The 26171-nt window shown below is 40.5% G+C and overlaps 1 protein-coding gene across 4 annotated transcripts in view; it reads left to right on the top strand.

The window, feature by feature from the left end:
- Positions 1-26171, top strand: part of agbl4 (AGBL carboxypeptidase 4) — a 736228-nt gene that overhangs the window by 166830 nt on the left and 543227 nt on the right. For all 4 annotated transcript variants that reach the window (XM_048538942.2, XM_048538940.2, XM_048538939.2 and 1 more), the window contains one exon: positions 23001-23095. In XM_048538942.2, coding sequence (XP_048394899.1) covers positions 23001-23095 — 95 coding nt within the window. The remainder of the gene's footprint in view (positions 1-23000; positions 23096-26171) is intronic.

The raw sequence follows: 26171 nt of genomic DNA, 5'->3' as shown, positions 1-26171 counted from the left end.
TTCCTACCTACTAACATCATCCCACCTCCTTGACCTGTCCGTCTTCCCTGGACTGACCTATCCCCTCCCTACCTCCCCACCTATACTCTCATCTCCACCTATCTTCTTTTCTCCATCTTTGGTCCGCCTCCCCCTCTCTCCCTATTTATTCCAGAACCCTCTCCCCATCCCCCTCTCTGATGAAGGGTCTAGGCCCGAAACGTCAGCTTTTGTGCTCCTGAGATGCTGCTTGGCCTGCTGTGTTCATCCAGCTTCACACTTTGTTATCTTGGATTTTCCAGCATCTGCAGTTCCCATTATTTCTGTCAAGGAACCACAGTTGGGCAGTGAGATCTGTTGTCTTAGATGTGCACAGGGAAGAAACAGGCTGGCACTGACATTGACTGTCAGAGACTGTGCTCCCAATCTGTGTTGGAGCCAATGGCTCTATTCCCACTACTTCACAGCTCAGAACATCAAATAAAATTATTTTTGCAGTTACTGAGATGGTCAATTACATACCGTATCGATATAAGATTTTAAATGAAAGATCTATTAACGAGGTCTCATAATCAGCATCAAAACAATGCTCAATGAAAATTCAATAGTTGATTAACATAAAGTTGATAATATAGAAGTATAAATGCTTCTACATCTAAATATTCCCTAAACTCTCTCTCTCTCACAAACACACACACAACCTTTGAGAAAGAAAAGTAAATGGCCAATGGGTTATTCTTGCGAGCAAAACGATAAAGTTTCTGACATCTGCCATTTTGATAACCTGGCATATGTCATCAAATCAGTAATTGACAATGTTGTCCCTGGAATCTTTGTGGACAGGCCTTTACTCAAAAAATACAATATTCCTTCAATCATTATTTCATAAAAACACATAGTTTTCATCCTGAACTCAACCCAAGTGGGTTTATTTTTACACAGAAGTGGGAGAGATTTGCTTGACTGTCCTTCCTCAGAGGTCTCTCAGCCCTCAACTGAAGTCCACAAAAAATATTAAAAAAAGACTCTGCAAGCCAATTACTATTCAAACAGCCGCAGTAAGAGCTATTGCAAAATAAACAGTTATTCTCCGTCATTTGATTTCTAGGGAGCCTTGTTAAAAAGTCCCACAGTCCGTAGTGACATTTTGATAACCTCTTCTAAAGAATGACGGCGCTTCTAATACTTCTAAACTCCACAGAGTTTATACATCTAATTTACCTAGCCTCCCACCACAGAATAACCTTCTCATCCCAGGCATCTTCTAAAGAAATCACTCCAGGTATTTTCACAATATTTGGAATGAATCCATTTTTCCACAAATCTTCGAAACTTACTTCACTCTGGCAATATTAAATATGAAGCATGTCCATAATACCTGCATTTCTTAAAAAATCAAATGTTTGTCAATTCATTTCGTCACAAGATAATGAACAAAGGAAAATATATGAAAGAAATTAAGATACTTTTTCATGTTCATTCTGAGTTGCTGTTTGCATGTAACCTATGTAATTATCTCTAAAATCTTCTTTTTACTCAGATATTTCAAAGTTGCAATCTTGATAAAGCATTGCCAATTACATTATTTTCTGCAATAAGAACAATTTTTAAGATATAAAGCAGTAATAGCAAACTCCATCAAAATGTTGGTTTTTGAATTTTTCCTCAAAGGCTCGGAGGTTATAAAGATTTACCAATATATGTCTACAGGAATTGTAAACTATACTTTAATACTTCAAATTGTGTATGAGCTAATAGCAGGCCCATTCATTTCCTTTTCCCCTGTAGAGTAAGTCTTTTGGTATCAATTTACTTTTTTAGAAAAGTAGTGTACTGGCTCCTCTTTGCTTGGCCCATCTTCTTATGGCAGGAGCGCACACAATCCCAGATCACAAACATAGATTGTTACCTTGAACAACTTTGTGAAATTTGGTGTAGCCAACACTAGTTCAATGATCAAATGTCTTTCAGCTACTCAAAAAATACCTGTCAGTTGCCTGCCCACATTGCCAGAACTTTCTTTCGTGGTAGTGAAATTTGGTTCAGAGTATGATATCTGGGTAAAATATATATAGGCAACGACTTGGTTCGTCAGTATCTGGAAAGTCGGTGGAGCATTTTTAGCTCAATAACCATCACTCAACATTGAAAAAGACCATCAGGTGAGGCAAAGGCTGATATTTTTTTGAGGGATTATGGCTATAAAAGGAGCATGTCAGTACTCCATTCACAAAACTATTCTGGTAAGAAAAAGAAAACTAACACTGCCAACTCTATCAAGACTGTCTTCTACATGAGGAATTAGATAGGAATCTGCCTTCGTTGCTTGAGCTTTCTGCAGTCAATGAAAAATTTGTTTGAGCCATCAGGTGTAGGAACTAACACAATGAGGGAACTCCAGCTGATTTGGCAGTGTTTGATGAGGAGGATTTTCAATTACATTTCTGCTTTTACCTGGGCTGGACCTAAGTGATAAAGATACTGTTTTGTTTCTCACATCATGTGTGCAGAAGGTTTTAAACCCTGGTTTGACCCTGAAGACTCTTGTGAAATTTGGTAAGTAACCTCGTTAGATGTTTCTGTTCTTCTCCCTTTAAATATGAAAGCACAGTGTCACTAACAGTTCATGTGAACTAACTGGATAGTATGTGGTTCAACTTGGAATTGTTTAATTTTCCTTCTGCCCAAGTCCTTACTATCGGTACTTACTTATTCTCCTCCCAGCAGTGATAACTCCTCCAACATAGTTATGGATAGAGCTGATTATTTTTCAGGTGATTTGGGATGTCAGCCAGATAATTTACTTTATAATTTTTCTTGCTACCCTAGATACATCATTAAACTGTGCTTTTAACAGTCACCTTGTAAAAATAATAACATTAACAAATCAACCCCAGGCTTAAATTTTCAAGACTTGACATTCTTGTTGGCACGTTATTTCATAATTGTTTATAATGTTTCAAGATGTTTTTAAACAACTTTAAAAGCACTTAGGAGATGCTACCAGAACATTGATGCATAGTCCATATGGATGACTTGTGCTTCAGTCCTAAAATCTTTTACACAGTTAGATTTAGAGGTTCCCTTGCCTCATGACACTACTCTAATTCACACAGACAAAAGCACTGGATAGATTCATTAGATGGATCCCATTTGGTAAACAAAATAAGTCCCAGTTCTTGGTTCCAGTCATAAGGATATGCATGATAGTATGCTCTGATCATCATCTTAGGAGTTTGACAGTACTTTCCACAGGTCCTGTGTGTGTGGGTGGTGTACTGAAGATTTTAACTGCAAAATCATAAATTCTCGATAAAATTTAGAACTGATATTGGAATCAAAATTTTTTTAAATTTACTTGTGGGATGTGGGCGTCGCTAGCTGGCCAGCATTTATTACCTGTCCCTCGTTGCCCTTGAGAAGGTAGTGGTGAGCTGCCTTCATGAACCGTTGCTGCCCATATGCTGTAGATCGACCCACAATGCCCTTAGGGAAGGGATTGCAGGATTTTTACCCAGCAACAATGAAAGAAAAGTGATATATTTCCGATTTACGATGTTGAGTGGCTTGGCGGAAACTTGAAGGTGGTGGTGTTCCCATCTATGTGTTGCCTTGTCCTTCTGGATGGAAAACGTCACACGTTTGGAAGGTGATGTCTTTGGATCTTTGGTGAATCTGCATCTTGTAGATAGTACGTACTGATGCTACTGAGCATCAGTGGTGGAGTGAGTGGGCGCTTGTTGATGCCAAACGAGTGCATTGCTTTGTCCTGGATGGGGTTGTCAAGTTTCTTGAATGTTGTTGGAGCTGTAAGCATCCAAGCAAGTGAGGTGTATTCCATCACACACCTAACTTGTGCTGTCTAGATGACAGATTTTGGTGAGTCAGGACATGGGTTACTCACCACAGCACTCCCAGTCTCTGACCTGCTCTTGCAGCTACTGTGTTTATGTGGTGAATCCAGTTGAACTTATGGTCAATGGTAACCCCAAAGATTTTGATAGAGGAGGATTCAGCAACAATAACACCATTGAATATCAAGGGGTGGTGGTTAGATTGTCTCTAGTTGAAGATGGCATATGTGTGGCATGAATATTACTTGCTATTTATCAGCTGAAGCCTGAATATTGTCCAGTTGCACTTGAATATGGACTGCTTCAGTGTCTGAGGAGACGCGAATAGTGCTGAATATTGTGCAATCATCGTCAATATCCCCATATCTGGCCTTGTGACGAGTCTGGCAGTTATGTCTCTTAGGCCCTGATCAGCTCGATCGGCAGTACTGCTATTAAGCCACTCTTGGTGAAGGGCATTGAAGTCACCCTCCCAGTCCATTTTGTGCATTTGATACCTCAATGCCTCCTCCAAGTGTTGTTCAACATTGAGGAGGACTGATTCATCAGCTGAGTGAGGACAGTATGTGGTAATCAGCAGGAGGTTTTCTTACCCATGTTTAACCTGAAGCCATGAAACTTCACAAGGTTCACAGTCAATGTTAATAACTTGCATGGCAACTCCTTCCGGACTGTTTAGCACTGTGCCGCTACCTTTACTTGGTCTGTCCTGCAGGTAAGGTAGGACATGTCCAGGGAAGGTGATGGTGGTGTCTGCAACATTGCCTGCAAGGCATGATTCTATGAATATGACAATGTAGGCCAGAGTGGACTGGATCTGTGCCACAACTTGTATGAAATGAAGAAATGGGTTATCCTCTTACTCATTATTGTATTGAATTGATTTGAATTAGCTAATTCAAATGAGTATAGTGAAAGGTTTACAAGCCGCCACTGACAGCACCATCTTAGCAGGTGAAACTAGCTATCTTAGTATGTTACTCAGTGAATACATAAGTATTTCTCTCCGCTAAGGATGCTGCCATCAAACCAAAAAACCATTTTGCCTGAACACTGATGAGTAAAGTTGTTTATGTACTATGTGCCAGTGTGATACCTGGTATGTTAGCCATACATTCCAATGATTGGTGATTTATATCAAGCAAAATTGACCCTTTGATCATCTGCTATGGGTATTTGCATATCATGCTAAACCAACCCATGCTTGCAAACCACAGAACACATGTTCCCAATATTAAATTAATCCTACTATTGTACAGACTTGACTGTATAGTCTTGTGTGTTAAGATTTACAGTGGAAACCAGTTTAAAGTGATCTATTGTGGTTGCAGAATGATGCATTTGTGCATGCTCAATGCACAGTACTCAACGCATGCTGGAAGCTACATTTATTAACAAGCGGAGTTAAGTAGGCAAATGTCAATATAGTGAATCAGGAAATAGAAGACTTTCAGTGATTTATAACAGTTTTATTGTCAAATGATTGCCCTCCCTAATCAGGAGACTTAGAAAGCTGGCAGAGAATTAAAGCATCTCTTTGTCCCAAAGACAACTGTCAGCATTCTCTGTATTCTTGTGACAAAGCAAGGGGTGGTTTCAGAGGAAACCGCTAGTACGACAACATGAAGGCATGCATCTGGTTTATGACCAACCCTTACACCCTGTAGAATGTCAATCGGAGCAGTCTTGTCCAGTGCCCTAGGTGAACAGTAACTCTGGCTTCCAACTTGTGCCAGTTTGTTGGCCAGAATTCCTCGCCTGGGTTATGGTAGATGGCAGATAGATTAGATGGGTGGTGCTTCAGGCAAGCACCTTTAACTGTTCTGGCAGGGAGTCTACCTTCCACTGATTGTCTAAGCGTCCAGAATACCTTGCTCAGTTGATCCTGGCAGAGAACACTTATTGGGACATCCTATACAGGTCAGCCAGTTTGGTGAACATGGGCACATCATTGGCACAAGCTAAAGCAATCATCCTCAAACCCAGCACACAGAGAGCCATTGCCGTCAATCTCCTCTGCAAGAATCACAGGATAGGGCCGATGCAAAAGGAATACAACTAGCCAGACAGGATGCAGCCCAGTCTTGGAGTGAATGGACGCCATCAGGAACCTGTTAATCTTTATTAGACGCTTTGCAGTGGAGTACATAAGTTAGATGTCGGTGACAAACTGCACCTTGAACCTGTGTCCTGAATGCTTGCAGAGTCCCACATAGATGCTCACAATCCACTTTCAGAGAATGCCTCCTCCTGATTGAAATACTAAAAGGTGATTTACAGACTTGTCCACTGGGAAAAATGGATCAGGTCCCAGATCAAACGGATATTGTCATGCAATCCAGAATGAACCACCATGAGGTGAGAGGAACTGAAAACTCAGTTGTTTTTTATACAAAACCAAGTTGACAAGAATAGCAAGAGCCCATTAGGGGCATTGCAACAAGAAGGAAACATCAAAGAACAACTAAGAGATGTAATTCAAAATGGTGTGAGGGCAAGAAATAATACATCTCAGCCTGAAAAGCTTCAGTGGTGCCAGTGAATACTGCTTGTTCTGTCTCTGAGGACACCAGGGCACAGGTGTAGCTGTGGAAGAAAAACATCCAGTTGAGAATTAAGACCCCTCCATGGCATTATGCCTGGGCCTGCTGATGGATACTGCAGCCAAGCCTGGAAGCAGACCAATGAAGAGGTCTTGTGATCTTCCTACTTCCTTCCCTGTTGGGTGGTCAAACATCAGCAGCATGGGCTGATTTTTTTTCCTTCATTCATTCGTGGGATGAGGGTGTTGTTGACCAGGCAGTGTTTATTGACCATCCCTAATTTCTCAGAGAGCAGTTAAAAGTCAACCACATTGCTGTGCATCTGGAGTCACATGTAGGCCAGACCAGGTAAGGATGGCAGTTGCCTTCCCTAAAGGACATTAGTGAACCTGATGATTTTTCCTGACAATCAACAATGGATTCTTAGTCATCATTAGACCTTAATTCCAGGTATTTATTGAATTCCAAACCATCTGCCATGGCAGGATTCAAACCCAGGTCCCCAGAACACAACCTGAGTCTCTGGATTAACAGCCCAAGTGACAATGCCAATAACTCATCACCTCCTCTGCAACAAAAAGAGCCATTCAGTCTTTTAAAAATAATAAAACAGAAGGTGCAATCACGCACAAACTTTGAAAATCTGGTCCACAGATTCCACAGCACTGCAAAAAGATATGGTCAGCATGGCATAAAGTGCAGTTTTTAAAAAAAAATATAGATCCTCCACCAAATGAACCAAAACACCCAACTAAGACGTTGTAAACCCCACCCACCAGGGGAAGTGTAACAATAACAAAACCAAAAGAGTGGGGGCAAACAATGGAGGGGACTCAATGAAAATATGTTCTTGGCAGAAATAATGCACCCAAACCTGTGGTGCCTAATAATGTTGAAAAACTTTGAGGCTTCTATTGGGTCCTGTGATTTCCCTCTCCAAGGATACCTTGGTATAGATACAAAGGTGAGGCAGAAGTTGGAAATGATGACCCCTCCACGGCCCTGATAAAGGACCTTACGGAATGCATCCAACCTGCCTGCACCTGCTCTGTGCAGGGTGCCAGAAGTTCAGAACTATTGGGCTACAGTGCAATCAAAAGAATGATAACAGTTTTTTAAAAAAATAATAAAAGAGGGGTTGCACCACCCCATAAACATGCACAGACATGGCAGCACCACAGAATAAACAGATAGCTTGGGAGAAAACACCGTATTTCTAAAACTAACATAAACCCACCATCAAATTGACAAAAACATCCAATAACAAATTACAAACAATGCTAATTAAAGGTAGTTTAATAACAATGAAGCCAAAAGTGGTGGGAGGTGGGCGGCTTTTGGCAGGTTTGGAAGGGAACACAATGGACTAAGGACACAAATCAATATGGTGTCATTGGCGAAATAATACACTGCAGTCCAATCAGTGCCCACCCATTTCTGAAAACTCCAAGGCTGCTGGTGGACATCATGTGCTTCCTCAAGATACACTCAGGCATTGATGTAGCTGTGGAAGTGAAGAAGGCGTTGCCTGCTGTTGATGGCTGCTTTAGCTACGCCCAGATGCAGACCCACGAGGAAGACCTCTGAGATACCCACCACCCCTCTGCACCAGATGCTCAAAGATCAGGAGTGTGGAGCTGATGTGCAAACAAAAAAAAAAGTTTTTTAAGAAAATGGAACTGGGTGTAACTGCCCACAATCTAGTCAGTGTGCTCCGATGGACACCACAGAATAACCTGTGGCCTGGAAAAAACAACAGCTTTCTTTTTATATTTTCCATTTATCCAATTAACAAATTGCTACAAGTATTGCCCAGCGGGGACAGTATGACAACATCAAACAAAAGATTACAAACAGGGAAGGCAAGGCAGAAGACTAAATCAAAATAGTTTTGGAGAAGTCACATCACTTCAGTCCTAATAATGCTTTAATGCACTGCCCAATTAACAAATTATCCAATCATTAAATTACAGTAAACACTGCTGAGCAGGGCAGGGTAGCAATAATAAAATATAAAAAAAGAGGAAATAAGGGAAGAATTACATGAAAACAGTTTTAAAGGATGAGATAATGTATTCCTGGGGTGCCAAGAAAAAAAAAGTTTTCTTTGCCAACTCACCATAAAATCACCCGAATCCTCCCCCACTTCTTTTTTCCTTAGAGCTGTACAGCACAGAAACAAACCCTTCAGTACAACTTTTCCATGCCAACCAAATATCCTAAATTAATCTAGTCCCATTTGCCAGCATTTGGCAAATTTTGGCAAATCCCTCAAAACCCTTCCTATTCATATGCCGATCCAAATATCTTTTAAATGTTGTAATTGTACCAGCGTCTCCACTATTCCTGTGGCAGTTCATTCCATTCATGCACTCTGCATGTAAATGTTGCCTCTTAGGTCCCTTTTAAATATTTTCCCTCTCACCTTAAGCCTATGCCGTCTAGTTTAGGACTCTCCTACCCTGGGGAAAAGATCTTGACTCTTCACCCTATCTATGTCCCTCCTGATTTCATAAACGTCTATACGGTTACCCCTCAGCCTCTGATGCTCCGGGGAATGTAGCCCCAGCCTATTTGGCTTTTCCATGCAGTTCAAACCCTTCAGCTTGGCAACATCTTTGTAAATCTTTTCTGAATCCTGTCAAGTTTCACAACATCTTTCTTATAGGAGGGAGCCCAAACCAACCACCAAATCACCAATCAGACAAGTATCAGGCACTTCTCTTGTTGGGCTTGTATTCAACCATAATATCAACATCAGGGAATAGCAGAGCAGGGATTAAACCCATGCTGTTCCATCCTTTGAGCTAACTGACTGCTAAGCCCTGGATGTTTGTTTTTATAGTCCACCTGCAAATCACCCAAATAATCAATAAAACAAACAGATTATTGGTACTACAACAGTAACAAAAATAAAGGGACAGACGGGGAGCCCCATATGCTTTTTTGAAGAGTTTAACAATTAACAAGCATGGCAGAACCCCCAGCTGTTGATCTTTCCAATCAGCCTGCTCAGGCATGTGGTAGCACGCTTCTGGAGCAAGTGGAACTTGAATCGGGTCTTCTGGCCAAAGCCCTCAGCTGTTCTTTTCTCTTTTCTCTTTGCTTCCTTTTCTTTACACCCAGAAGCATTATCATGCACAACTAAACAGCTATTTTTCCCACTTCTAAATCATCCATGGTATTTTTCATCTACTAACTACAACCAATAAATCACCCATGTTTAAATTAATTAATTAATGTGCAAAGCCTGTTAAGGACATTGCGATAACCCCAAAAGATGAGAGAGAGAGAAGTAGGGAGAAAGGAAGGGATTCCCCCCAGCCATTCCTATTTTCCCATTTTGATATTCAGAAGTACTTTTACATACAGACATCAACCCTAGCAATTAAGTACAAACTCCGGTGAGCATCCACTGTTGTCACTTAACTCTGAAGCTATCCTGGTTTACCTGCAGTTTAAAAAAACCGCCCAAACAAATAGCTCTTGTGGCACAGTGAAAGTGTCCCTGCTCCCCGGCCAGGATACTTGGGTTCAAATGTCACATGCTGCAGAGATGTACCACAAAATGTCTGAACAAGTTGATTAAAAAAAACTCTTCATTTACCCTTAAAGGGACTTGCATTTCTAAAATTGTCAAACTTGACCCATGCAGTAAGTCATTGGTACGTTGCAGATTTTTCCTGACAAAAATGTCATGGAGAATGCCAAGCACTGCTGCATTTCTCACAGCAACACTCTGAGTCTACCTGTCTGATCCGAGATTCTTCAGCTAGCCCACATTGATAGTTAACTGGCCTTACTGTATATTCTTGTGAGCCATGGTCCAAACAATCAACATTCCCCTCTGTACTATCTGAATTGAGTGCAAAATAAAAAGCTTTAACTTTGTATATCTGTTTAGGAATGTTTAATTTTAGTGTTACCTATAATTGATTACCTTACCTATTTCCTAATAGCTGATAGTGCTGAATTTTTAAGACGTTACATACTATTTTTTCACTGAGAAAGTGCTTTATTTATGATATGCTTTCCCTTGTGACTTTTGTGTTCTTTTTATGTCATTCAATCATTTCTTTCTGCGATCATCAAAGAAACATAAAATAGTAAAGCACAGAAGGAGGCCACCAATGGTGTCCATGCTGGTTCCCTAAAGGAACAATTCAGGCAAAACCTGACATTTATCTTTCTATAATTATTATTTAATTATCCAATTTCATTTCAAAAAACCTTGACTGAATCTGCCTTCATCATTCTTTCAGGAAGTGCATTTTAGATCCTGACTGCACATCGTACAAAAATGTTTCCTTAATATCATCTTTGGTTTTTCTGCAATTCACTTAAATCATTGTGTCTAGTGTTGGACCCTTCTGTCAATGGAAACAGTTTTCACCAGGTACTCTATGGAGAAAGCTCATAATTTTGAACACCTCTTTCAAAACTCCTTCCAACCTTGACATCTTTAAGGAAAATAACCAACATTTGCAGCTTGTCTCTGATCCCTGGAACCAGGCTTGAATATCTTTTCTGTACCCTTGAAAATGCCTTTGTATTATCAATAAAGATGATGTCCAGAGTTGTACAACATAGGCTGAATTTTCAGTGGCTAAGGATTGGGGATAAAGCTTCAATCCAGTTAAAACTGTTCCATGGCAATGTCATGTATTGGTGAAGTTGAGCAGAGCATGGCACTTCTTCCTTCCCAGGGAAGGAAAATACAGCCTTGAGAAATGCTGACCAATTTGGTTAGCTGTCAATTCATGCAATACCAGCGTTGTTATAATTCAGTAGTGGGCACCGCAAGAACTGCCAGCAGTCCCCAGGAAAAAGACAACATGAATCTGGAAAAAATGACCATCAGGGATTATTGAGCGTGGAATTTTGTGGAGAGGGGTGGGCTGGGGCTACCAACATAAATTTTATTTGCATACCTCTTAACCCTCCTCCCCCCACCTACTGAAAGCATGCCCACAGGGGCCCTGTAGATCATAATCCAGTTGCTGGTGAAACAGTGTTATGGAAGTTCACTGTAATCTCCTTGCTTTTGCAATGTAAGCCTCAATTTATAAAGCCTCAGATCCAATATGTCTTATTAATCAGGCTCTGAGCCAGCTCTGCCACATTTAATGATATGTACACATGCACCCCAGGTCATTTTCCTACTGCACCTGTTTAGACTTGCATGTTGTCATTAGCAAGAGGGAGAGGCAAACTGAATTATTTTTACTGTTCTCCCTCCTGTCTATTACATGTCTAATTTTCTTTGGTTATTTTGTTTTGTTTTTTAGAATAGGTGCTGGTGTGTTTTTCCCAATTCCCGTTAATTCTAATTTAAAGTGACCCATAGCAAATTATTCAGGGTCAAAACTAAGTAAGGTTAATCATTGCTTTCAAAACCCAGGAAGTGGTTCATGACAAATGTTCACAGTCACAATTACTTGAAAACAAAGATATAAAATTTAGTTCCTTTGTATTAGAAAATCCACTAAGTCACTGTAAAATTGAGGTTATTTCAGTTGTTTGTGCACAGTCTTTTTTGGAGGAGCACATTCATAATTGAATTACAGATGAAGGTCTGATGTAAGCTGGGAATTAGTTCTTTTTACAGGCTAAAATACAGGCTTCTTTTCAGAAATCAGACCTTTGCAAAATATTAAGATTAGAGGCAGACATTTAGCTAATCCTTGAGTTGCATGTGATGGGTTCTTTCCTGATGATACAGACAATAAAACTGGAAGCTGTTTTTATTTAAAGATGGTTGAAGCAGACCAGTCATTTAAGAATTTGACCAGGCTTCTGGTGGAAAGCTGAGTTCACAAGGTGAATTTATATTCCCTCTTCAGAAACCATCATGTTTTGTCGTAAATAACTGTGAATTCAGTGGTGTTAAGTCAATATATGATGAGTTTCAATTGTCTCCTTTGTTTAGAACTGCCCCAAACAGACATATGATATATTCATCTTTTATGTTTGGCTTGACTAGAACGTAAGAAGTGTCACGTACCAGGAGGTGATGAGTTTGTTTTTGTCTCAGTAATTGCCAGAAATTTCTGGGAAACAGTTCTCTTCCTCATTCTCTTTTCTATAGAAGTAATTTAAAAAAAAGTCAAGAGTCTATTTTAAAAAATATGCAAGATAATGTCATGTTTTAAAAAAACAACTTAGGAGCTCTCGCTTTCTGCCTCTGGGCATAAAACTTCCTAGTCTATAGTGCTTCTCATTGCTCCCACCTACCAAAATACATAATTCCATATTTATCTGTATTAAATTTCATGTGCCATGGGTCTGCTGATACTAGCTTGTTTATCTCTGCTTGATATCTGTTACACTGCTCAGAATCTAATGTATCACTGAGAATATCAATATTTCTCTGATGTTCTTAGGCAAAATGATGGAGAGGTTTTTTTTAATAAGCTGCCTGTTCTACTTTCTGAGGGATAGTTGTGCATTTTATTATTGTAGAGTTCATGAAAACAAATTTGATAATGATGGGAATAAACCGGACAATCACTGCTACAATGTTGTTTTCATTGGTTCTTTGTGATCAAAATTGCCTGTAAGTTAATAAATTGTCTCCAACAATTAATTGAATCAGCTTCCAACATGCTTGGGAAAAAGTAGATCTCAACCATTGTGGTTGGCTCAGAGAGAGCAGGAACTGCCATCTGAAGAAGGGTCCCGACCTGAAATGTCAACTTTCCCTCTTTGATGCTGCCTGGCTTATTATGGTTGGGTGGCAAGATTGGAAACCTACTGGATTGCATTTTAGAAATTCATTTCTGTTTTTGGTGCAGAATTAATGTAACTTGAGTAGCAGAGAGCAAATATTTTGTCCGTCATACCTGGCACCCAATTAAGATGCCACTTTTGCAGGTAGGATTTTTAGGATACCAGAATCTTCTGGACATATCCACCAATTCCACCAAGGGTGCAAGTGCAGCAAGTAATATAAGTGACCTCTCAATGTCATATCTAGGCTTTGTATACTTTGCCATTCCAACCTGCTTCTCTCCCCTTATAGAATGAACTGTTCAACATCTTTTTGATTCTGTAGTTTGAATAAACTCAGATGTGCAATTACTAAATACAAATCAGGATTAGGAATAGGCTATTGAGTCCGTAATTCCTGCTTTATCTGATTGTAACCTCAAATCCACATACTGCCTATCCCTGATAAACTTTAAAACCATCAAGAATCTATCTATTTGTACCCTTAAAATATTCAAAGACACTGCTTTCATTAGCTTTTCAGGAAGAGAGTTATAAAGACTCATGATCCATTTAGAGAAACACATTTCACCTAATCTCTATTTTAAATGGCTGAATCTTGATTTTTAACAGTGAACCTTCATTCTAGATACTTCCTTAAGAAGCAACATCCTGTGCAAAGTATCTTGTCAAGACCCATTAGGATTTTTCACCTCAATCAGGTCACGTCTTACTCTTCTAAACTCCAACAGCATGTCCAGACTTTCCTCATGAAACAACCTACCCATTCCACGTATTAGTCCATTAAAGCTTCTCTGAACTTCCAGTGACACAGTCATATCTTTCCTTAAATAAGGTGATGAAAATGGTGCATAGTGTTCCAGAAGTAGTCTCACCAGTTTTCTGTATAACTGATGCATAACTGCCCTTCTGTTGTATTCAATTCCAATTGCAATAAATTATAAAATACTATTAGCTTTCTTATTTATATCCTGTATCTGCATATTAATCTCTTGCGATTCATACACCACAGTTCCTCTGCACTTCAGAGCTGAATTCAATTCAATTAAATTATATTTATTGTCATGAGCACTCGAATGGTTGCAGTGAAAAGTTTGCAATGTCACTGCTAATGGTGCCATCTCAGGTACAAGATACCTAGGTAGAACATAGAACATAGAAAAGTACAGCACAGTACAGGCCCTTCGGCCCACGATGTTGTGCCATGGAATAATCCTAATCCAAAAATAAAATAAACTAACCTACCTTCCCCCCAATTCACTGCTGTCCATGTGCATGTCCAGCAGCCGCTTAAATGTCACTAATGACTCTACTTCCATGACTTTCACTGGCAAAGTATTCCATGCGCTCACAACTCTCTGGGTGAAGAACCTCCCTCTGACATCTCCTCTATACCTTCCTCCTAATACCTTAAAACTATGACCCCTTGTGGCAGTTAGTCCTGCCCTGGGAAAAAGTCTCTGGCTATCGACCCTATCCATGCCTCTCATTACCTTGTACACCTCGATCAGGTCACCTTTCTTGCTCCTTCTCTTCGGAGAGAAAAGTACGAGCTCAGTCAACCTCTCCTCGTAAGACAAGCCCTCCAGACCAGGCAGCATCCTGGTAAACCTCCTTTGCACCCTCTCCAAAGCCTCCACATCTTTTCTATAATAGGGCGAGCAGAACTGGACACAATATTCCAAGTGTTTTGTAGAGCTGCAGCATAACCTCATGGCTCTTAAACTCGATCCCCTTGTTAATGAAAGCCAAAACACCATATGCTTTCTTAACAACCTTATCCACTTGGGTGGCAATTTTGAGGGAGCTATGCACTTGAACACCAAGATCCCGCTGTTCCTCCACACTGCCGAGAACCCTGCCTTTAATCCTATATTCAGCATTTAAGTTCGACCTTCCAAAATGCATCACTTCGCATTTATCCAGGTTGAACTCCATCTGCCGTTTCTCAACCCAGCTCTGCATACTGTCAAAGTCTTGGTGAAGCCTGCAATAGCCCTCGATACTATCAACGGCACCTTCAACCTTTGTGTCATCAGCAAACATACTAACCCACCGCTCAACCTCTTCATCCAAGTCATTTATAAAAACTACAAAGAGCAGAGGCCCAAGAACAGAGCCCTGCAGGACACCACTCAGCACTGACCTCTAGGCAGAATACTTACCATCTACGACCACTCTTTGCCTCCTGTCAGCCAACCAATTCTTAACTATTTGGTACAAAATTGAAAGAATAATAAATAAAAGTCCAGCAGAAGAATAAAAGGGAAATAAAAAGTACTTAATTACAGTCCTTTCAACCAAATCCGTGCCAACACTGAGCCTCCAGACTGGACCAGGCCAAATCTCCAGTCCACACTGGGCTTCAAATCTCAAGGCGTCACCTGCAGTCCACAAGGGCCTCACCTCCCTGAGACTCTCCAGTCCAGGACTCTCTGCAATCTTTTATAATTTAGATAATGTCCTTTTTTATTCTTCCTGCCAAGATAGGTATTTTTACATTTTTCTACATTATACCCCATTTGTCATTTAAATTCATTACCTTCTAGGTGGTCCAACATCAATTCCTGTGCCATACCTCTTGTCAGCCTAGAATAGATCTATTTACACATGACTTCTGCTTCCTGTTAGCCAGCCAATCCTTAATCCATGCCAAAATTATACCTGCTACAACATGAGCTTTCATTTTCCACTATAACATTTGATGTTGTACCTTACAAAATATCTTATGGAAATCAAAGTACATATATTTTCTGGTTCCAGTCCATCCAGCAAAGCACCTGTGCTCCTGCCATTTGGTTCCCTTGCTTGTCTCACTCTCAGTCACAATCTCTACCCCCAAAGACTGAGCAAATCTGATGACCCAACCCCAAGAGATATGACTGCCTTCTGATACAAAGGTAGTTTTCCCCTTCTCTGATGCATCACCATTCTATAGTTTAGCCTCTGGCCTATAAAATCTTAACCAAATCTGCTCAAACTTCAAAACCTGTGTCGTAAATGTGCTTTTTTTTAAGACCAAGCTGATAGCTTACATGCTGCAACTGTGACACATCACTTTCCTGCAATCCTTGATGTGCTCTAAGAAAGTACTGATTATTGTATTCAACTTTATATTTAGTCATGTTTTTATACATCTTATAACATCAGCTGGTATGCAATTTTAATCTTTAGGAATAGAATAAACTTTATTCATTTACCAAATGCTCACTAGTCCATAGATATGTCAAGAGCAAAAGACTGGTGAAAACAAATGTAGGTCCCTTGCAGTTAGAATCAGATGAAATCATAATGGACAACAAAAGGATGGCAGACCAGTTGAACAAATACTTTGGATCTGTCTTCACTAAAGAGGACAGAAATAATCTTCAGGTAATGCTAGGGGACAGAAGGTCAAGTATGAAGGATGAACTAAAAAGGATCCTTATTAGTCAGGAAAGGGTATCTGGAAAATTGATGGGATTAAAACTTGATATGTGTCCAGGGCCTGATGCTCTTCATCCCAGAATAAGTAAGAATGTGGCCCTAGAAATAATGGATGCATTAGTGACCATTTTCCAGCATTCTGTAGACTCTGGAAGAGTTCTAGTGGACAGGAGGGTAGGTCATGTAACTCAACTCTTTAAAAAAGGACGGAGAGAAAAAATGGAGAAATCATGCTTGTCAGATCTTCTGGAATTTTTTGAGGATGTGACCCGTAGAACAGACAATGGTGAATCAATAGATGTTGTGTATCTGGACTTTCAAAAGGCTTTTGACAATCTTCGACACAAGAGATTAGAAAGGAAAATTAACACTCATGGTATTGGAGATGATGTAATGATGGGGATAGAGAAATGGTTGGCAGACAGGAAGCAGAGAGTTGGAATAAACGGATCCTTTTCAGAATGGCAGGCAGTGGCAAGTGGGGTGCTGCAGGGTTCAGTGCTGAGACCTCAGCTGCTCATAATATACATTAACCATTGGGATAAAGGAATTGAATGCTATATCTCCAAATTTGCAGATGACACTAAGCTGGGTGGCAGTGTGTGCTGTGAAGAGGTTGCAGGACTTGGATAGACTGGCTGAATGGGAAAATACTTGACAAATGAAATATAATGTGGAAAAATATGAGGTTATCTACATTGATCACAAAAACAGGAAGGCAGATTATTATCTGAATGGTGGCAGTTTAGGAGAAGTTGAGGTGCAATGAAACTTGAATGTCATGGTGCAACAGTCACTGAAGTTGGCATGCAGATGCAGCAGGCAGTGAGGAAAGCTATTAGCATTCTCTCCTTCATAGCTAGAGCATTTGAGTATCTGAGTGAGGATGTATTTGCTGCAGTTACACAGAGCCTCGATGAGGCCATACCTTGAGTATTGTGTGTAGTTTTGGTCTCCTAGGACATTCTTGCTATTGAGGGAGTCCAGCAAAAGTTCACCAGACTGTTTCCCAGGATGGCAGGACTGGCATTTGAGGAATGTCTGGATCGACTGGGCTTGTATTCGCTGGAATTTAGAAGAATGAGGGGTTATTTCATAGAAATGTATAAACTCCTGACGGGAATGGACAGGCTAGATGCGGGAAGAATGTTCGCCGTGTTGGGGAGCCCAGAACTAGGGGTCACAGACTATGAATAATGGGTAAGCCATTCAGGACTGAGATGAGGAAGAATTTTTTCACTCAAAGAGTTGTGAACCTGTGGAGTTCTCTCCTACAGGAAGCTATTGGGGCCAGTTCATTAGGTGTTTTAAGAAGGAGCTGGATATGACCCATATGGCTAACGGGATCAAGGGGTATGGGGAGAGGGTGGGAATGGGATACTGGGATTGCGTGATCAGCCATGTTCGTATTGAATGGTGGTGCAGGCTGGAAGGGTCAATTGGCCTTCTCCTGCACCAATTTTCTATGTTACTCAGTAACCTGCTCCTTTTCCTGTAGCAACATAAGTATCAATTCCTGGAGGTTGTGAAAGTTTAGACAAAGACAATGGTGTCAAAATGTCTCTTTCTGTTTCTCCGCTTAATTTCTTGAATCAGTTAATTGTAACAGTCTGATGGATGTTGCATTCAATTGCTGAGTCACACTAAGTTGATTAATTTTATATGCTTCGAACATAAAATATTGATCTGATACAGTTAATTCATGTTTAACTTGATTCTTAATTAAGTTACACTCCTTGAAAGGAAAAAAAACAAAGTTTGGCAACTACATAATTTGAAGGATAGTGTTCAGTTTGTACCATTTGCAAACTAAATTAAATTTATACAGAATAAAAATTTTGACATTCTCACCTAAAACAACAAACACTACTATTATAAATACATACCACGATTATTTACAGCACCATAAGCTTAACATTTGGGTAGAATAATGGCAAATGTAAGTGGATTCTTACTTCCATGCTGCAATCTTTGATGCCTAGTGACAATAAATCATTTGATAGTGGAAAAGTATGCCACTATATAACAGACCTGGAGAATTCCGGATCTTCAGATAGGTAGATTTAAATGAGCAACGCCAAGGATAAGGGAAAGGAAAGGCCAAAATAGTAAAGTACTATAAGTAATCCAAATAAGAATAAAGCTAACGTAAGGGAAGTATAGTTAAGGTGTGACAGTACAGTTCAGTCATGGAACACATGGCCTGTCAAGTGTGGAAATCACGGAGCCTAGTGATGTCATAAACCTTGTGTGCAGGAAGTGCTGCTGATTCAGAAACTCCAAATTTCAGAGCTCAGGCATCAAAAAGAATCATTATCATGCAACCATGAGGTTCAAACTTATGTGCTAACACATTCAGAGCGGTGGTCACACTGCAGCTCACAGTGAGAGGCAGAAAAGGAAAGGAGGAATCACCAGATACTCCAAAAGAACCTGCAAAGTAGTGCAGGAATCTTCTGGGATACCAATCAAAAATCAATTTTCCATTTTGGAAGCTAATGAGGGAACTGATTCCTCAAGAGACTGTAGTCAGAACCACGTTTGTGGCACTATGAACAGGAATGAAAGAAGAAGAAAGGAAGAGCAATCCGGATTGGGAAGTTACTAGTTAGGGGAGCAGATAGGCCTTTCTGTGGCTGTAGATGACCCCCGGATGGCATATTGTCTCACTGGTGTCATGATCAAGGACATTACGGAGCAGCTACAGGACTGTCTTCTGAGGAAGGATGAACAGCTAGAGGGCATGGCCTGTGTTGTAACTGATGACTTAGGCAGAAAGGAAGGTGTCGTCCTGCAATTAGAATTTAGGTAGAAAATTAGCAAGCAGGGTCTCTGGATTACTCCCAATCTCACATGCAAATGAGCCCAGAAACAGAAAGATTAGGCAGATGAATGTGGGGCCCCGAAAGATGGTGCAAACAGAGGTATATAGATTTCTGCGACCCTGGAAATTGGTGTAGGGAAAATGGGACTTACACAAGCCAGATGGATTGCCCCAGAAAAAAACTGGGACTGAACTTCGTATGAGGCATTTTGCTAATGCTATTAGAAGGGCTTTAAGCTACTTAAAGAGATACATAGCACCAGGTAGAGAATTGTAAGTTAAATGGTGGTCAGAGTAATCTAGGAAATAGTGAAATCAGAGTCAGGAGCACAGAATAGAATAAACTATCACTGGAGAGGTACAGGCGCAGGCAACCATGTGGAAAAATGATGTTTTAGTGATAACTGAGACCAGGCTTAATGAAGACAGGATCGAGTGTTAAATATTCCTCGATAAAAGGTGTATCAAAGATGGGAAAGGAAGGAAAGGAGGAGGTGTAGCAGTATTGGGTAAGGACAACATTGCAATGTTGGAGAAAGAGGGCTTTTCAGGGGGCACTCGGATAGAATCAATTTGGTGAGACTGTCTAAGAAAAAGAGCACAATTACACTGCTCACTGTAGCCTGTAGATCACCAACAAGTGGAAAGGATGCACTGGAATATATCTGCAGGAACATTACAGACAGATGGCAACATCACCAGTACTTTAATCACCTAGATATAGATTGTGATGCTGATAGTGTTAGGGGGTGAAAGGCACATATTCCTTGATTATGTTCAGGTGAATTTCCATCTGTAATATGTGTCCAGTTCAACAAGAAAGGATGTACTGTTGGATCTGGTTCTTAGAATTGAGGTGAATAAGTAGCTCAGGTATCAGTGGGGGAATATTGAGGGCATAGTGTTCATTATACAAAAAAGTGTAGGATGGTAGATATAGGAGCAGAATTAGGACATTTGGCTGATCGAGTCTGCTCCACCCTTTGAGCATGACTGATCTGTTTCTCAACCCCATTCTCTTGTTTTCTCCCTGTAACTCTTGATCCCTTATGAATAAAGAACCTGTCTCTCTCTGCCTTAAATATGCTCAATAACTTGGCTGGCACAGCCTGAGGAATTTGCCTACACAGTAAGTCAACGCCAGAATATTGTATGATTTCGAAGAGAAGTTGGATATAGCACTAGGGGCTAAAGGAATCAACAACATGAAGAGAAGGTGGGAACAAGTTCTTGATGATCAGCCATGATCATGATGAATAGTAGAGCAGCCTCGAAGGCTGAATGGCCTACTCCTGCTCTTATTTTCAATGTCTCTGTATTTTAAATACAATTCAAGACCAAGTGTAGAGGTGAGCAGCATGATGGCTCAGTGGTTAGCACTGCAGCCTCTCAGCGCCAGGGACCCGGGTTCGATTCCAGCCTCGGGCGACTGTCTGTGTGGAGTTTGCACATTCTCCCTGTGTCTGAATGGGTTTCCTCTGGGTGCTCCGGATTCCTCCCACAGTCCAAAGATGTGCACGATAGGTGGATTGGCCATGCTAAATTGCCTGTAGTGTTCAGAGGTGTGTGGGATGTTGCAAGGGACAGTGTGGACTTGTTGGGCCGAAGGGCCTGTTTCCATACTGTAGGGAATCTAATCTAATCTTAATCTTAAAACCAATGAGGAATTAGGAGGAAAGACTGCCATCAATATAAAGGTGAATTCCAAAATCTTCTATAGAAATATAAATAGTAAAATAATAGTGAAAAAAAGATTAGGAACCAAAAAGAAGATTAACAAATGAAGCAGTGAGCATGACTGAGGTAGTAAACAAAACTTTTAATCTATCTTCAACAAGGAGGTAGATAACACCTAGGCCATGACTTATGCTGCAGTTGATGCCATGACATCAGCTAATAGACTCTGTTGTAGTCCTGTGTTTGCTGACGCAAATTTGCCAGTTTCATACCAGGCATAGTTAACTGGACACATGTTCTCTTTATTTGAAGAGATGTCACAGAATTGAACAGCAGACAGATTTCTGAGAAATTCAGCATTGTTACAGGGAAAAGAAAAATTACATTTCATCACGTTAGAGATAGTCAGAACTGCAGATGCTAGAGTCAGAGATAACACAGTGTGGAGCTGGAGGAACACAGCAGGCCAGGCAGCATCAGAGGAGCAGGAAAGTTGATATTTTGGGTCAGGACCCTTACAAGCCTCAAACTCAACTGTGCAATGGCTGCTATCATATGGAACAAAACAAAGAGCAGCTTGTAGTCCATATGACCCATTGAGCCAGTTCTGCTATTCAATATGACCACAGCTGATCTTTTATCCCAATGCCATACTGAAATTCTTTCCCCATGTCCTTTTATGCCTCTAGTCTCTAGAAATCTGTTTCTTTCTTAAATACAGTCAGTACCTGGTCCTCTATCACCTTATGTGGTGAAGAATTCCACAGGGTCATCATCCTTTGAGGGAAGAAATTTCTCCTCATCTCAATTCTGAATGGTCTACCCTATATCTTGAGACTGTGACCCTTTGCTCAATACACCCAACCATGGGTAGCATCATTCACGCATCCAGTCTTTCCAGCCCATTTAGACTTTTATAAATTTCAATGAGATTCCTCCCTTATTATTTCTACTCCAGTAAATACAGACCTGGTTGATCCAATCGCTCCTCATGAGACATTTCTGTCATTTCCAGGAATCAGCCTGGTGAAACTTCGCTGAACTCCCTCTGTGACAAGTGTATCTTAGGTAAGGAGACCAAAACTGCACACAATACTCTAGGTGTGGTCTCACCAATGCCCTGCGAAGCTTTGGCAAGTTATTCTTTCTTGTGTACTCAAATCCCCTTCCAATTAAAGTCAACACACCATTTGCTTTCCTAACCATTTGCTTTCTTTCAGTGACTGGTATGCAAGGACATTTTTTATGCCCTTTGTATATCAACATCTCCCCAATCTGTTACTGTTTAAATTGTACGCTATTATTCATACCGAAGTAGGTAACCTCATACTTCTCCACATTATGCTGCATCTGCCATGAATATGCCCATTCACTCAACTTGTCTAAAGCTATTTGAAGCCCATTACTTCCACATCATCACTCACAGCCTCATTTAGTTTTGTGTTGTCAGCAAATTTAGAAATATTACATTTGATTCCCTCATCTTTGATATATGCTGTGAATAACTCGCAGCCAAACACAGCTCCCTGTGGCAGCCTACTAGTCTTTGCCTTCCAGTCTGAAAAACACCCGTTTTTCCCTACTCTGCTTCCTGTCGGCTAACCGATTTTCAATTCATGCCTATAATTATCCCCATCCCATGCACTTTAATCTTGCATACTAATCACTAATGTGGAACACAATCAAATAGTTTTTGAAAATACAAAAAATGCCACATTCAGTGGCTGTCCATTATCCATTTTACTCTTGAGCGTTGCTACTTTTTAAATTTTTGGCTATGAGGCCATACCATTTTAAATAGAAAAGTAATTTCCAGTTGTTTGAACTTGCTATAGATTGCATATTTAAAAAGGAATCTTATTTGATAAAATATGTATTTACATAGACAATAAATGTATTTTAAGGAAATACCTTTAGATTATAAATTTTTGGGTTTTAATCAACTTATTTTTATTTAATTATTTGCAGAGAGTAATTTTTAATATTGTCAACTTCAGCAAAACGAAGAGCCTGTACAGAGATGGAATGACACCAGTTGTGAAATCTACAAGCAGATCAAAATGGTAAAACAACTAATAGCTTATAAATTTTTGTGGAATGGAAAGCTGATTTCCTTTTGTTACGGATCAATTTAAACATGGACCTATAACTGACACAGCAAAAGTATGTTTTAATTAAAATGTCAACAATGTAGAGCTGTGGCATTGCTACTAAAGGATTGGGAGTAGAAACTGGTTTGTGTTGCAGTGTAAAATGAGTACACGCATAAGACCATAAGACATAGGAGTGGAAGTAAGGCCATTCGGCCCATCGAGTCCACTCCGCCATTTAAATCATGGCTGATGAGCATTTCAACTCCACTTCCCTGCACTCTCCCCGTAGCCCTTGATTCCTTGTGAGATCAAGAATTTGTCGATCTCTGCCTTGAAGGTATCTAACATCCCTGCCTCTGCTGCACTCTGTGGCAATGAATTCCACAACAATAAAATGTAGCATTGGGATGCCTGACTCAGAATTTGACTGAGATTGACCAACTGCTGAATTTGTGATAATAAAATGTGAGGCTGGATGAACACAGCAGGCCCAGCAGCATCTCAGGAGCACAAAAGCTGACATTTCGGGCCTAGGCCCTTCATCAGAGAGCCCTGAGATGCTGCTGGGCCTGCTGTGTTCATCCAGCCTCACATTTTATTATCTTGGATTCTCCAGCATCTGCAGTTCCCATTATCACTGCTGAATTTGTAGATGCTTTTAATCTTTTTGGATATATTATGACACACCTCTGGAGACAAGGATGGAACTTGAACGCAGACCTATTAGCCTGGGATGTGAACATTACCACTGTACTACAAGAGGCCTTAGTGGAATGTAACAATGACTTGGATCTATGACTCTGAGATTGCAAATCTCATGCTGTGCTGTCTGAGCTCATACAACATTGAGAACAGGCACTGGGCTTGTTCTATCGAGAATCTTGCCTCTGCAGCAATTATGAAAAGGCAGGCCTTCTCAAATGTTCGCATGGAAGCATGAACAAAAATGTTTCCTTGACCCCAATAACTGTGCTTTGTTGACTCCAATTCTTATGCTTCCCTGACTCCAGTTATTATGCTGAATTTGTGATAATAAAATGTGAGGCTGGATGAACACAGCAGGCCCAGCAGCATCTCAGGAGCACAAAAGCTGACATTTCGGGCCTAGGCCCTTCATCAGAGAGCCCTGAGATGCTGCTGGGCCTGCTGTGTTCATCCAGCCTCACATTTTATTATCTTGGATTCTCCAGCATCTGCAGTTCCCATTATCACTGCTGAATTTGTAGATGCTTTTAATCTTTTTGGATATATTATGACACACCTCTGGAGACAAGGATGGAACTTGAACGCAGACCTATTAGCCTGGGATGTGAACATTACCACTGTACTACAAGAGGCCTTAGTGGAATGTAACAATGACTTGGATCTATGACTCTGAGATTGCAAATCTCATGCTGTGCTGTCTGAGCTCACACAACATTGAGAACAGGCACTGGGCTTGTTCTATCGAGAATCTTGCCTCTGCAGCAATTATGAAAAGGCAGGCCTTCTCAAATGTTCGCATGGAAGCATGAACAAAAATGTTTCCTTGACCCCAATAACTGTGCTTTGTTGACTCCAATTCTTATGCTTCCCTGACTCCAGTTATTATGCATGTGTAACTCCAGTTGGCTGTGACTGTTGTGCAATAGTAGTGTTCCCTAACTCTGAGCCAGGACAACCTGGTTAGAGTCTAACCTGCTCTAGAGGCCTGTAATAACATCTCTGAATAGCTTGATTAGAAAATACCTAAAAGCATATTGCAGATGATGGAAATTTAAATTAAAAAACACAGGAGATTTTATAGAAATAAAGCAGGTCTGGCAGTACCTGTGGATAGAGAAACAGAGCTGTGTCCATTTGGTTGTGGATTTTATGGTGCGGGTGATAGTGTCCCTTCTTTTGAGCCATGAGGCCCTGGCTCAAGTCCCATCTGCTTCAATTGTGTGTAATAATATCTGTAACCAGACAGAAACTAACCACTCCAATTGACTTCCTTGCTCTAACATCATCTCCTGCCTCCCATCACAATGTCCTAGAGTGCCACAGCCAATAAGGCAACTGTTGCTGACTTGGTTTTCTTACCGTACCACCCATCCCAAATTGAGACAGGCGTGAATAGGCACTGAAATTCTGCTTAAATATGTGAATGGGGTCCCAGCCCTCTTTGTTAAGGAATGCATGTGCACCCATGAGGAAAGGGACCAAGATGAAAATCTGCTTCTTGTGTCCATTAAAATTGAGCTCAGTTGAAGCATTTGAAAATAAAAGCTTTATTTCATTAAATATTAGAATAATTTTAATGTAAATTTCAAGTACAATCTAGTTTTAGAAAAACAGTTAAGCATGAAAACTGAAATTAAGCATTGAATTATATATCTTAGCAGTTCTAAAGTCGAGTTCAAATGCAACTTATGTTGCTGATGGAACAAACTGCTTGAAAAATAGCTGATATAAGATATTTGAAGCCATCCCATAAAAATTGCTAAAATCAATTCTTATATTCAAAAGAAATACTAATTCAAAAGTAATTATTATGCAGAACAGTTGAAATGCATGATATTTTATTGCATCAGAAAGTAAGTGGTTATGATTTTGAGCTCCATAATATTTAGGAAGATGCCATGGCAAAGCGAGGCAAAATAGGTATCTTGGTCCCTTGGAATCATTGAATCCTCTACTTTGTGGGAGCAAGCCATTTGGCCCATTGAGTGCATACCAACATTCTGAAGAGCATCCCACCGAGACCCTCCTCCTTACTTTGTATTTCCCATGGCTAATCCACCTAGCCTGCACATCCCTGAACACTATGGACAATTTAGCATAGCTAGTCTACCTAAGCTACACGTCTTTGGATTGTGGGAGGAAACTAGAGCATCTGGAGGACACCCATGCAGCTAAGCGAAGAATGTGCAAACTCCACTCAGACAGTCACCCGAGGGTGGAATCAATCCCAGGCCCTGGCAGTGTGAGGCAGCAGCACTAACCACCCAGCCTACCATACCATCATCATCCGAAACAGCCAACACATACATACACATAACGTCTGCTTTTCATAACTGTTGTT

This window comes from Stegostoma tigrinum, chromosome 8 (assembly GCF_030684315.1).
Source record: "Stegostoma tigrinum isolate sSteTig4 chromosome 8, sSteTig4.hap1, whole genome shotgun sequence".
Taxonomy (NCBI): domain Eukaryota; kingdom Metazoa; phylum Chordata; class Chondrichthyes; order Orectolobiformes; family Stegostomatidae; genus Stegostoma; species Stegostoma tigrinum.
Note: the sequence above shows the minus strand (reverse complement) of the source record. Positions and strands in the feature narration are given on the sequence as shown.